The sequence below is a fragment of the Saccoglossus kowalevskii genome, chromosome 15 (genome assembly GCF_978046115.1).
Source record: "Saccoglossus kowalevskii chromosome 15, keSacKowa6.1, whole genome shotgun sequence".
NCBI lineage: Eukaryota > Metazoa > Hemichordata > Enteropneusta > Harrimaniidae > Saccoglossus > Saccoglossus kowalevskii.
The window spans coordinates 13,450,834-13,466,239 of NC_140655.1; the positions used below are offsets into that span (position 1 = coordinate 13,450,834).

A 15,406-nucleotide genomic window follows, 5' to 3' on the forward strand; every position below is an offset into this window, starting at 1 on the left:
TCTTATATGGTAAGTGCATTGTTGTATTTGCATATACTCTTTATATGGTAGGTGCATTTCCGTATTTGCATTTACTCTTTATATGGTAGGTGCATTTCCGTATTTGCATATACTCTTTATATGGTAGGTGCATTTCCGTATTTGCATATACTCTTTATATGGTAGGTGCATTTCCGTATTTGCATATAATTCTTATTTGGTAGGTGTTTTCCTGTATTTGCATATACTCTTTATATGGTAGGTGCATTTCCGTATTTGCATTTACTCTTTATATGGTAGGTGCATTTCCGTATTTGCATTTACTCTTTATATGGTAGGTGCATTTCCGTATTTGCATTTACTCTTTATATGGTAGGTGCATTTCCGTATTTGCATATACTCTTTATATGGTAGGTGCATTTCCGTATTTGCATTTACTCTTTATATGGTAGGTGCATTTCCGTATTTGCATTTACTCTTTATATGGTAGGTGCATTTCCGTATTTGCATATACTCTTTATATGGTAGGTGCATTTCCGTATTTGCATATACTCTTTATATGGTAGGTGCATTTCCGTATTTGCATATAATTCTTATTTGGTAGGTGTTTTCCTGTATTTGCATTTACTCTTTATATGGTAGGTGCATTTCCGTATTTGCATATACTCTTTATATGGTAGGTGCATTTCCGTATTTGCATATACTCTTTATATGGTAGGTGCATTTCCGTATTTGCATATAATTCTTATTTGGTAGGTGTTTTCCTGTATTTGCATATACTCTTTATATGGTAGGTGCATTTCCGTATTTGCATTTACTCTTTATATGGTAGGTGCATTTCCGTATTTGCATTTACTCTTTATATGGTAGGTGCATTTCCGTATTTGCATATACTCTTTATATGGTAGGTGCATTTCCGTATTTGCATATACTCTTTATATGGTAGGTGCATTTCCGTATTTGCATATAATTCTTATTTGGTAGGTGTTTTCCTGTATTTGCATATACTCTTTATATGGTAGGTGCATTTCCGTATTTGCATTTACTCTTTATATGGTAGGTGCATTTCCGTATTTGCATTTACTCTTTATATGGTAGGTGCATTTCCGTATTTGCATATACTCTTTATATGGTAGGTGCATTTCCGTATTTGCATTTACTCTTTATATGGTAGGTGCATTTCCGTATTTGCATATAATTCTTATTTGGTAGGTGTTTTCCTGTATTTGCATATACTCTTTATATGGTAGGTGCATTTCCGTATTTGCATATAATTCTTATTTGGTAGGTGTTTTCCTGTATTTGCATAAACCTTATTTTCAAATATTCAGTACACTTTATTTTTACTACCGGACTCGGCTGATACCTCACCCATCCTAAACCCCGCCCATGGGCGATGTTTTGGTTCCACACATTGCCTGACTGAACCAACAAACATTTTTACAGACCCCAATTTCCCCGTCCGACATCATGTATCGAGCGCGATATTTCAAAAATGACGCTAAAATAATTCACTGTGAAGTTGAAAAGCATTAAAACTTCAATAAAACAAATGCTGTATACGAATCGTTGTTGTGTATTATGACTTGTTAAAATACATTTCACTTACGTTTATTACACTCGAATAAAGTCTACGCTTGAAAAGAATGTTATTTACGAAGTTTAAAATATCTAAGCTTTCCGGATTCAAGCCTCTTGGTTGCTATCAGAAATGTTTAATCTTTGTCTGTATCGCATTCCAGACAAAATGACGGTAAACAAGAAATGGGCGAACTAACTTGCCTTCTGTGTTTCACATGCGACATGATTATTAAAACACCGAGTTAAGCAGTCATGTACGTTATATAAATCTAACCTTGTACACATAATCTTGTACTGACGTGTTTTTTGTCCAAAAATGACGTTCCCTTTTAGTTAACCCCCAGTTAACTCTTCGCGTTCATGGTATTTGTGAGAGTTGAAAGATTTTTTGAACACATGACAAGTAACTATATTGATTTGCGTCAAGCTGGATGGCCCGAATTTAAATATCAGTGCGTGAACTCTTGAGGTCATTGCCCAATGCCGCACGTAATTCAAACGCGTGGTTATTAGAATTCAGTCGAAATGTACGTGAATATTGTGATTGAAGTGCGCTGTCCAGAGTTTATTACATTATAGTAAAATTTAATTTAACACATGGTATGGTTTATATTACATGTTCACTTCATTTCGAATAAAAAAATCACCATTGGAACATCGATAAATCACAAGTATTTAAAATATTTTCTCGACTTTCCGTAGACACTTTACTACTATCATTTTTAATGATTTAAATGCGCCCATGTTTATGTTTGCGTAATTATTACGAATGCAACGCATTATCAAGTCGGTGTATTGAAATATTCACAGACCCAATACCCCGGGTCAGCATCCTAACAATAGTAAAAATTAACTTGAGTTTGCGTAATTATCATGAAAGCAATACATTACAAAGTTGAAATATTCAGAGCTGGTACAATATTTTAAACAAATTTGCGTAATTAGAAAAGCAGTGCACTAAGTAAACAACGTTGATATATATTCAAAGCCAGTACAGAGTTGCATACAAGTTACAGTACCGTTGGATATAATAACAATTTTACTAGATCGACGCGCGGACCACAAAAAAAAAAAAGGTTGCTAAGGTAACGCGCCAGTTCAGTGCGTGACTTGGGGGTCAAACTTCGGTCAACACACACTTGATGCCAGCATCTCTCACCAATGTATAAAAATACTTTGAATTTATACTTTGCATGAATATATTTGGTCAACGCGAAACACTATTTTTTAGTCCCCGTTCGGACGGAGTCCGAAAACGGGGACTTATGTTTTGCCCTGTGTGCGTCCGTCCGTCCGTCCGTCCGTGATCACCTGTATCTCGAACATGCATGGACCGATTATGTTCAAACTTCACTCATACATCACACATTATATGGGACATATGCACATGCATTTTTTTCATGATCCGATTAACGATAGCCGAATAGCGGCCATTTTAAGGCCGAAAATGCATCAAAATCGCACATTTTCACCATTCCGGACCCGGATCTCAGTTATGCATGGACGGATTTCGTTCAAATTTGGTACATACATTAAACATAATAGGACCTTGATGCACGTCATTTTTTTTTTTTGGATCAAGTTCGAAATGCCCGACTGGCGGCCATTTTGTTTTAAAGAATTCAGTTCTGGATCCGTATCCGAGACATGTCTGGATTGATCAAGTTCAAACTTCACACACACAAGGTACATCATGTCACAAATATGTATGTGCATTTGTTTCATGATCCCATTAACGATAGCCAAATGGCGGCCGCTTTAAGGCCGAAAATGCATTGAAATCACACATTTTCACCATTCCGAACCCGGATCTCAGTTATGCATGGACGGATTTCGTTCAAATTTGGTACTTACATTAAACATAATAGGACCTTGATGCAGTTCATTTTTTTTTCCCGGATCAAGTCGAAATGGCCGACTGGCGGCCATTTTCTTAAAGAATTCAGTTCTGGATCCGTATCCAAGACATGTCTGGATTGATCAAGTTCAAACTTCACACACACATGGTGCATCATGTCACAAATAGATATGTGCATTTGTTTCATGATCCGCTTAACAATAGCTGAATGATGGCCATTTTAAGACCGAAAATGCATTAAAATCACATATTTTCACAATTCCGGAACCAGATCTCAGTCATGCATGGATGGATTTTGTTCAGATTTAGTACAATGTGTTGTACATATGCAGGTGCATTTCGGTCATGATCTGCTTTGAATGTATATGTCACTCAAATATGAACGGAACGGGGACGTGTCATTGACAATGACTTGTTCTAGACCATTTTTATCAACGCAGGGTTATTTTTCCATTACGATTGGCCTCGTAATATCTGCCAAAAGATCGCCCGGGCGATCTTTTGGTCCACATTTTTCTAAAAAAAAATCGAATCCTCCATAAGAGGGGTTTCAGCCGAATCCGGTAATTGTGAATATGAAGTTGATTTATACTTCAGAATTTTTCAAACAATTTTGCTTTTTAATGGTTTATATGATGTATGAAAAGAGCCTGAAATTAAAAATTAAAGTTGTCTGTCCATTAGACAGGTTGAAAGATAGAAATGTCTGTCCCAGTAGATGATGTCCCTGTCCTTAGCAAGATGTATTACCAGTATGACGTATTATTTAAAATAATTTGTAGGTCACAAACTTTACAAACTCTGAAAAACAAGTTTTTGAACATTACCAGCTTGGGACTACCCAATTTGGCCAGCTAGTAAAAACTTGATATCTTTATTTCACTGTCCACAGGAATAGACAATTTCTAGATTTACTAGTCTCAGCTAAAATCATGGACATGCCTTAATTTTCACTTCTAAAGGATGCGATACATGACCTATAACATCCAATCAGAATGGTGATATAATCATCAAGATACCATGTGATTGGTTTAAATTGCCTATCTTAAAAAATAAATTGTTTGAACACAAGTATGAGTCTAGTATGTCTAGATGCTTTGAGAGTTCATGTGTTTAATATTTTTGGAATATGAAATGTTTTACTTTTGTTCATTTTAGATTTACTTTGTTAATGATCCGTTTGCCAGAGTGCGAGCTCATTCACTGAAGACATTGACACAGAGTCTAGCGTTGGTTAAAAATGTACCTAGAAGGTTTGTATATATTTTTTTCTGTGTGTTATATTTTCCATTTATCAATACAAACTCAGTACATAAATGTGGGATATCTCTCGTACTAAACTGTCATCTATTTTCTCCTCTGAGGATCTTTGCGCATCTATATGAGAATTAGAGACGACAATTTCTTAATGCACTGTCTTGTGAACCTCAGGAAAATGTTGACTGAGGCTTTCTGTTTTGAGGATCACAGGCTATACTCTAAATTCACTGGTACACCAAATAATCTGATATTTTGGATGCTCAAACATTAAAAGGATTTAAAAATTTGAACATGTTAATTTGTACTTAAGATCCAACCAATTCTTTAATAGCACAGAAATTAGAAGTTGTGCTTGACATGGTTGAAATCATTTCTTCAAACGCCTACATACACCCTTGGCCATCTTTTTCAATAGATTTTCAATTTGGGAAGAACTCTGAACTCTGAACTTCAAAATCTTGCATATGTGTATTGCAAAGTATGGTCATTTGTGATCTTGAAGATTATTTTATGGTGGTGTCACATCAGTTTTAAGCTGACTAATTTAATATTGAATCAATTTATTTGTACTATAGGCACTAAAAATATATAATGGCAATAATGGCATTCACGTTATACAGATCTCACAAATCCTGGGAGTCGGAACCAATCAGCATGTGGTGAAAAAAATGACCTCGACCCCAAAAGATGGTCGGAATCGAAACTATGCATGTGCTGAAATTTTCTGTCTGAAGGCTCGGCACGAACCCGAATCAGATTCTTCTTTGCCCTGCACTCATAATAAATACCATAGCAGCAAATTAATATGATTTCAATATAGCAATTATTATTCGTATGCGTATTGTCTGCCATGTTTGGGTCAAATAACAGATTGACGAATTGGAGGGGGGGGGGAATTTCAGAACGAACAGAGTGGATCTCAATGTGGGTCCCGACTAACCTGAGCATGACTGCTGTAATCTCTCTCCAAACACGAAGGATTTAGAATTTCGGCACATTCCAAGATCCCGTAACGTGAACGTAGTAAATATGTATTACCGGTATGACTAGAATCTGACAGATCACTATGATAAAAAATTTGTATACTTCGATTGAACACATCATTTGTTGCTGACTGTCGGGTCGGGTGGGGTGGGGGTGGGTGGGCTTTACAGATTATGGTCAGTTTGTAATACAGTGGTTTCCTGACATCATGAGAGGTGCATGGCGGTGTGCATATTTCTGAGGAAAAATACAGTGGAGGGGAGCATGCACAATCTACTAGCCCCAGACATAAATGTGCATAACGACAAATGCAAATCATACTTACAATTATATAGTGAAGACAGTTTTAGTTCCATTTTAGGTGCTGAAGGGATATACAGTAAATGCATGAATTAAAATTATATATAGTTTTGTATTTTCTTGCAGTGATGCAAATATATTTCGAGAATACATCCTTCCTAACTTGGTGAGTATCTGAAAACTCCTTCATATAGTGATCATGTTCTCTTTTCTACAGAATGTTGAATTATCACACTGTGATGTAAGTTTGTATATATTTTTGGCAACCAGCATGCAAGTGTCTGAAAACAAACGTTGCTCACTGATCAACACTATCTTGCGATTTGCTGTGATGACATAATTGCCATAAATAGTTTTATTACCAAGAACACATACAGGGACAATAACAGCAGCATTGAACAACTCTGTTATTTTATTCTTGGATGTGAATGGTTGGTTTTTTCCAGCCTTTTATTTGCATGCAAGCGCATAACAAGTACATCAACAATATGTAGTACATACATGTAAACAAGTACAAGATTTCATGTTTTTAGTGGTTTCTTACTAATACTATTTTTTAACAGTACAAATATAACCATCAGAAACAGAAGTATTGTTTTTACTGTACCCGACCGCGTTAGTGCCCATGCCTGGTCAAGTGCCCACCCTCAACTTTTGCGCAATTTTTATATTCAGGGTCACATTCGGCAAAGTATGCCAGTAATCTAAGACTTGGTCTTTGATCATTGCTTAACAAAGACTGGTAATTTTTATATGATACAACGTGGATATCAACCGCCGTGAATGCTTAGACCACGGTAACTGAGCGTAAACCACGCTTCGATAATGACCTGATAATAAAAGTAAAATGCGGTAAATATTTCATGCCATATTCATTCAGTTTACCTATCAAAAATGGCTAGTTACCAATTTTTGAAGAAGAAAAACATGTCATTTATTTGCCGAAATCAATTCCAACAGATCGTTCTTTGACATCGATAACTCATTTCTGCATTGCGCGACCAGAAAGTCTTTGAGGAATTTCCGAAGAATTGCGTTAGTACAACACAACATTCTAATTGGTTAATAACAGACTTAACCATTAGGTCAAATCATGCAAATGCATCATGGCGGAAAGTGCTTTTCATCAAGAGTTTGTGTACAATCCAACACATTCATCAGTGGAGATAATTATGAAAATTTTGAATTTGACTGTGTCCCAACATCGTTCAACAGATTGCCTTCTGAAGTTGTTTTTTCCCATTCATTTTGTCTATCCAGGAGGCTTTAATCTTTTCACTTCCAGACTGTCTTGGCCAAATCTTTCGGCACTTTTTTAGTCCCCGTTCGAACGCAGTCCGAAAACAGGGACTTACGTTTTGACCTCCGTGCGGTTGTGCGTGCGTGCGTGCGTCTGTGCGTGCGTCCGGACATGTATCTTAGAAATGCCTGGACCAATCACAATCAAACTTCACACATACATCATACATTATATTATACATATGCACGTCAATTTGTTTCACGATCTGATTTAAGATGGCCGAATGGCGGCCATTTTTATGCTAAAAATCATCAAAATCAAGCATTTCCCAGCTGTTTATAGATGGATTTTGTTCAAACCTTGTATATACGTTGGACATTATAGGACATTGATGCACAACATGTTTTACGATCTGATTTAAGATGGCCGAATGGCGTCCATTTTTGTGCTGAAAAATCCTAAAAATCCAGCATTTCTCGTTTCTTATATTCTTCATTATTTCTGGTAGTAAACCCTTATATTGGAGCCAACAGATAAAATTTCAGTCAATTTTCTGTTTCTACTATAAACACATATTAAATAATAAATATATATACAGAATCTATAATTTCAAATTCTTAATTATTCTGAAAAACTTTTGTGAAGCTGGTAGTTTATCTTTAAGCAGGAGCCCAGTTGATCTATTTGTTTTGGAGAATGATCGTTAGGATTGTAAACTTCACTTTCTTACTTGATCAGTATCAGTACTTGTACATGTGTATCAGTTTCGTTTTCTCTTTCCATCAGACTAATCTAACTCTGGACCAAGTTGTATCTGTAAGAATTACATATGCAGAGAATATTGCGTCATTAGCAGAGACTGCTCTGAGATTCCTAGAAATTACTCAGTTAGATCACGGTACGCAAGAAGAAGAGTCAGATTCTATACTAGATCCAAGTGTTCAGTATCAGGTAAGATATTCAACTAGAATAGAATAGAATAGAATAGAATAGAATAGAATAGAATAGAATAGAATAGTCCTCATCGAAATCTGACATTTCAGATTTGGTATTTGCTGTCTTAAAGCTTTTTCAAAATAAACTACAATTAAACTACACATACAATACAATGATAGATTTCAAATAAACAGCTAAATCACACTGAAAATATAGCACAACAATACATTAATTGATTTTCACCTTTTTAGTCCCTGTTCGGACGCAGTCCGAAAACAGGGACTTATGTTTTGACCTCTGTGTGTCCGTGCGTGCGTGCGTCTGTGCATGCGTCCGGAGCTGTATCTTAGAAATGCCTGGACCAATCACAATCAAACTTCACACATACATCATACATGATATTATACATATGCACGTCAATTTGTTTCATGATCTGATTCAAGATGGCCGAATTGCGGCCATTTTTGTGCTAAAAATCATCAAAATCAAGTATTTCTCAGCTGTTTACAGATGGATTTTGTTCAAACTTAGTATATACATTAGACATTATAAGACCTTGATGCACATCATTTTGTTTTACGATCTGATTCAAGATGGCCGAAGGCGGCCATTTTTGTGCTGAAAAATTATATATGGTATATACATTAGACATTATGGGACCTTGATGCAAATAATTTTGTTTTTTAGATAAGATTAAAAATGGCCGACTGGCGGCCATTTTGCTTTAATGAATGTGGTTCTCGTGCCATGTTTCTGACTTGCTTTCACTGATTATGTTCAAATTTTAAATATTCATTATACATCATTGGGTAAATTGGGCTTTTAATGTAAAAATTTTGCTATTTCGCTTTGGATTCAGTCATGTATGGCTGAACCAAGGTGTAGGCTCGAAAAGTGTGTTTCTTTCACAGTTCACACACTGATAATTAAAGATTGTGCGCAACAAGTATGGCACGACGACACTGCTTCTTCCCCCAAACTCCGTTCCTATCTCGATTTTAAGTCATCGCTTGATCAAGAAAAATATTTGTCTTGCATCCATGTTTTCAAATTCAGAGCTGCATTGTCAAGGTTACGTTGTTCTTCTCACAATTTGCATATTGAAAAGGGAAGACATGAAAATGTACCCCTCGATAATAGATTGTGTGAATACTGTGTTGAACGAAATCTACTTTATGTTGAAGACGAATATCATTTTATAGCTATTTGCCATCGTTATCAACGTAATAGAGCAGAATTTTTGCCTGTATTGTTCTGCACCAACCCCACTTACAACAAATTTAACTCGCTCATGAGTTCAAGAAACGATGTAATTTTAAATCAGTTAGCGAGTTATGTTTATTTCGCCATGAAAAGCAGAACTTAAATGATTTTTGTTTTCTCTATTGTTACAATTGTTAAGTGAAACTGTATTTGCTCTTTGGGCCAATGGCCTTTTGCTTTGTAATAAATATACTATACTATACTATAGATAGACAGATATATTGGTTTGACAATCCTATTCAAAATGGCCAAATGGTGGCCATTTTTGTGCTAAAAAATCATCAAATATCAAGCATTTATGGATGGATTTCGTTCAAACTTGGTACATATGTTAGACATTACAGGTTCCTGATGCACATCATTTATGGCTGTCTGGTGGCTATTTTGTTTTAATGATTGGGCTTCTAGAGCCATATCTTTTAAATGCTTTGACTGGTTATATTCAAATTTTATATATTCGTTATACATTATGTTATATATATACATGTATTCAAAATGGCTGATTTTGAATGTTTTTGTCATTTTTAGCTCCCGTGAAACGGAACTTATGTGGTACCGGTGTCTGTGACTGTTACTCTGTGACTCTGTGACTAAAATTTGTTCCACTGATAACTCAAGATCTACAATTTCAATTCAAATGAAATTTGGCACACAGCTAATATATGAGTAGATGCGCTGATTAGATTTTGGTGCAATTCCATGCACATTAATTAGTCAATTATTGCATTAATTAGTCCCCAGACGCAGTATCTGTATCTTAGAAATGCCTGGACCAATCACAATCAAACTTCACACATACATCATACATGATATTATAAATATGCACGTCAATTTGTTTCATGATCTGATTCAAGATGGCCGAATGGCGGCCATTTTTGTGCTAAAAATCATCAAAATCAAGCATTTCTCGGCTGTTTACAGATGGATTTTGTTCAAACTTAGTATATACATTAGACATTATAAGACCTTGATGCACATCATTTTATTTTACAATCTGATTCAAGATGGCCAAATGGCGGCCATTTTTGTGTTAAAAAATCCTAAAAATCAAGCATTTCTTGGCTATTTACAGATGGATTTTGTTCAAACTTGGTAAATAATTTTGTTTTTCAGATAAGATTCAAAATGTCCAACTGGTGGCCATTTTGTTTTAATGAATGTGGTTCTCGTGCCATATCTCTGACTTGCTTTCACTGATTATGTTCAAATTTTAAATATTCATTATACATCATGTCATAGATAGACAGATATATTGGTTTGATGATCCTATTCAAAATGGCCGAATGGTTGTCATTTTTGTGCTAAAAAATCATCAAATATCAAGCATTTCTGGCATCTATGGATGGATTTCGTTCAAACTTGGTACATATATTAGACATTACAGGTTCCTAATGCACATCATTTATTTTTCAGATTGGATTCAAAATGGCTGACTGGCGGCCATTTTGTTTTAATGATTGGGCTTCTGGAGCCATACCTCTGAAATGCTTTGACTGATTATATTCAAATTTTATATATTCGTGATACATCACGTCATATATATACATGTAGTCAAAATGGCTGAAAACTATTTATCTTAAATTTGATAACTAATGGAGACTGCGCCATTCATGGCTTGTCTTTTTTTTTATTTTGTACAACATAAAATATTGTGGTTTACTACAGCAGTAGAATCAAAGTTCAGTGTATTTTTGTGATAATCTGTAAATGATTCTAGACTATCATCCGTGTGTGTTTTTTTAAATATTGTTTGTGCCAGGTAAAATTGAACTCACTGTTGTTTCCTCTGACATGTCTGTGAGCCAGTCTCCAAAACCAACTACTGTATGATTGGTAAGGCTGGGCAGACTGTACACAGATTTATAATGCTGAGTGAACATTCAAATTCGGAATCAAACCCAGAACCTGCCTGTTATCAGCTGAACATGCTAACCACTGTACCATTTCCTAGATCATCCTTGTGTGATTCTCACATGTTCTCAAAGCATGACATCATTGTTACTAGTGTGTATCTACCTTGCATGTTATTATCATTGTTATTTGTAGGGAAGCTATGATGCAGAGTTACAGGATCTTCATGAAATGATTCAACAAAAAGTGGTCACTCTACTCAGTGATCCTGTGAGTATCAAGTTTACTTTATTATTATTTCACACTAAGGTCATATTGAAATACATTATTATATAACTGACACTGAATACAATAGGATTCAAAATGTAAACATAAAACTCTCTACTCCACACTTGACATTCTAACCATGTATTTGTATTGAGTAGTGCTTGGTCATTGACCTCTTATATTTTCTTGAAGTGCCTGTTAATTTTTTTTTTTTGAAGTTCTGAAAGCATTTATGGCACTGTCATCAACTATTTTCACTTGCCACCATCTACAATGTCTTTTGAACTACACGTATTTACTTTATTCAATCGTAAAGGATCTGTTAATCTTCATGCAAAATTGTGAACTTTGTGAAGACAATAAAAATACAAATGGTACAGCAATCTAATTATATAATACCAATGAAACATTCTTAAATGTGAAGTCATAATTATTCTACCACCAATCAATATAGAGTAGCAAAAGAAACTCATTGAGTTGAACTGTCGAAGATTGTCCCATTATGTCTATTGAGTTCATAATTTAATAACCCTTATACCAATCCTGTGTACCATACATGTACTTTTACATTGACTTCATCAGATAAGAGTTAAATATTGAATGGTGGTAAGGTAAGTATGACTTCACTTATAGTTTTGTCTATTTTGCAGGAGAATATTGTAAAGCGTACTTTATTGGAAAATGGTATAACGAGACTGTGTGTGTTTTTTGGAAGACAGAAAGCCAATGATGTTCTCCTTTCACACATGATTACCTTTCTTAATGATAAAGTAAGAAAATTCACTTTTCATTTCATAAATATTGCAAGTGAATTCTGTGTGGGTATTTTTTATTGTGTGTATCATAACCATATTACCCAAGGCTTGGTGCTCCCACACTAAAAATAATATCATTAATATAGCGCCCTCTGGTGTTGACTTTCCACATTATGAAATTAGAATTGTAGGTCCAATGGTACTGATATTCATTCATTGTTTAAATCATTTATTGGTTGAAAAATATACTTTCTGGATTATGCCGTTGTCCATATTTGGGCATAGCATTACATCATTGCTGAACGCTTTACTGCATCCACTGCCTTGACCCTAAACCTGCATAAATTGACTTTATCAACTTTAAATATTTTGTTTAAGATTGACTCAGTGTTTCATGTTCATGTTTAAGTGTAGATCAATTAGCACTCGCCAGGGTTAAGACGCACCCTGCATTAAGCACCTTATTGTTATATAATAATTAATAAGTTGTCTTAATATTTCTTACTGACAATACTGGTACCTTCTTTAAATAAAGTTGTAGTTCCCGTACAGATTTTGAACTACATGTATAATTAAGCTTTCCATGGAAACAAGGTAACAACTTGAAATGCAGAGCTAATATTTCTATGTATAAAATAACACATAGAAACAACTTATAAATTTTAAAAATTGATTTTAAAAGTGATTGGGATAGTTTTTAAATTAAAAAAGTAAAGAACATCAACAGATAAGTTGAAAGTCCGAAAAATAAGACCCTTTCATCGACATCTATTGGTAGTATTAGAAACATGACCAAGCTGACTACTCCCTCTAAATGTATAAGTCGGCCATTCCAGAACGAGCTGCTTTTGGCTAAAATTCAACTCGAAAAACGTATGACTGGCCTTTCCTAAGTGTCATATTAAATAAAGCAGTTTGAAATACAAGCATGACATGTCTTGTAAAACGTTGTTTTCAAAGGAGAGGATTACATTTGTAGGTCTCTATGTGACTCTGCGCAATTATACAAATTTTAATCGTGGGTGTGAAACTTATAACTTGTGTTGATATCATAATTCAAATTAATGGTAAGAAATGCACTGTTTCAATTTGCATATAGATCTGTAACTGCAAGGAATTCAAAGAATGGTCATTACTCAGTACAATCACAGTCCCTCAACACCCGGTTAGGAAACGCTCTACAACACTCCACACACTGTCACAATGCATGTTTCGCGTTAGTATAGGTAGCTTACCGATAATCCCTACACTGCCTATATTAACGTATTGAGGGGCTGTGGTACAGTGTATATTTCTGTTTACTGGGATTGTACTTCATCTCATCTTATGTATGGTTTTTTCAATATTTACAGAATGATTGGCATTTACGTGGTGCTTTCTTTGACAACATTGTTGGAGTTGCTGCATATGTTGGATGGCAGAGTTCATCTATATTAAAACCACTGCTACAACAGGTAAGGCCCAGACAAAATGAAGAAAGAAATTTCTGGCTATGATTTGTTTTTTTGTCTGAATTTTAGAAAGAAAAATTCATTTCTGAGAAAAAATGAAAGCAATTTTAAAATAGAAATAAAAAAACTAGTAATTGTTTTTTTAGACTTAAGGTTGTGTTACTTGCTTTGGTGATGCATGATTTGATGCTGCTTAGGTATAAGTGAAATGCTATTTGTTCAGGCACTACTAAATCATTATGCTGGAAATCGAAAAAGACTGTTAGTTTTTTTGCAGTATGGGAGATTTCCATAGCACACATTGTAAAGGTTGCAACAAGTTTCTGAAAGAATTATAGCACAGGATCACTAGGACTATAACCATAGTTTGCAGTGTTGACATTTATCCGATATCACTAATTTAAAACTCTTTTTGAGTGCCTGAACCAATCACAATCAAACTTCACACATACATCATACATGATATCATACCTATGCACATCAATTTGTTTTGTGATCTGATTCAAGATGGCCGAATGGCGGCCATTTTTGTGCTAAAAATCATCAAAATCAAGCATTTCCCGGCTGTTTACAGATGGATTTTGTTCAAACCTTGTATATACGTTGGACATTATAGGACCTTGATGCACATCATTTTGTTTTACGATCTTATTCAAGATGGCCGAATGGCGGCCATTTTTGTGCTAAAAAATCGTAAAAATCAAGCATTTCTCGGCTGTTTATAGATGGATTTTGTTCAAACTTGATATATATATTAGACATTATGGGACCTTGATGCAAATAATTTTGTTTTTCAGATAACATTCAAAATGGCCGACTGGCAGCCATTTTTTTTTAATGAATGGGCTTCTAGACCCATATCTCCGACTTGTTTTGACTGATTATGTTCAAATTTTAAATATTCATTATACATGTACATCATGTCATAGATAGGCAGCTATATTGGTTTGACAATCCTATTCAAAATGGCCGAATGGTTGTCATTTTTGTGCTAAAAATCATCAAATATCAAGCATTTATGGATGGATTTTGTTCAAACTTATAACACACATTAGACGTTACAGGTTCCTGATGCACGTCATTTATTTTTCAGATTGGATTCAAAATGGCTGACTGGCGGCCATTTTGTTTTAATGATTGGGCTTCTAGAGCCATATCTCTTAAATGCTTTGACTGATTATATTCAAATTTCCTATATTCGTTATACATCATGTTATATATATATATATATATACATGTATTCAAAATAGCTGATTTTGAATGCTGTTCCAGAGCAATATCTCTCAATATGGACAAGTACTTGTTTGACGATCAGATACAAATGTCAATCATTTAAAAAAATCATATTCCTGACATGGTTATATTCCAGTTATATTACTATAATCAAAACTATTTATCTTAAATTTGATAACTAACAGGGACTGTGCCATGCATGGCTTGTTTGTTTTAAATTGGATCATTCTCTCAATAATGCTAATTTTGTATTTTACTCTAGGGTTTGAATGATACAGAAGAAACTGTGGTCTGTAAAACGCTTCATGCAATGACTTGTTTAACAGAACTTAATTTACTTCAGAAACCAACTATTATTGAGTTGATTAGTGAAGCTGTACCTTTCTTATCACATCCAGTAAGTTTGTTTACCCTGTACTACCAAATGTGTACATTCTCAGTCACTTGC

At 34.8% G+C, this 15,406-nt stretch overlaps 1 protein-coding gene across 1 annotated transcript in view; it reads left to right on the forward strand.

Annotated features, from left to right (window-relative positions):
- Nucleotides 1-15,406, forward strand: part of LOC100368721 (phosphoinositide 3-kinase regulatory subunit 4-like) — a 55,981-nt gene that overhangs the window by 22,397 nt on the left and 18,178 nt on the right. Inside the window, exons 11-17 of the mRNA XM_085490470.1 lie at nucleotides 4,577-4,671; nucleotides 6,089-6,128; nucleotides 7,989-8,153; nucleotides 11,448-11,522; nucleotides 12,170-12,289; nucleotides 13,627-13,728; nucleotides 15,221-15,355. Of these exons, the coding sequence (XP_085346596.1) occupies nucleotides 4,577-4,671; nucleotides 6,089-6,128; nucleotides 7,989-8,153; nucleotides 11,448-11,522; nucleotides 12,170-12,289; nucleotides 13,627-13,728; nucleotides 15,221-15,355 (732 nt within the window). The remainder of the gene's footprint in view (nucleotides 1-4,576; nucleotides 4,672-6,088; nucleotides 6,129-7,988; nucleotides 8,154-11,447; nucleotides 11,523-12,169; nucleotides 12,290-13,626; nucleotides 13,729-15,220; nucleotides 15,356-15,406) is intronic.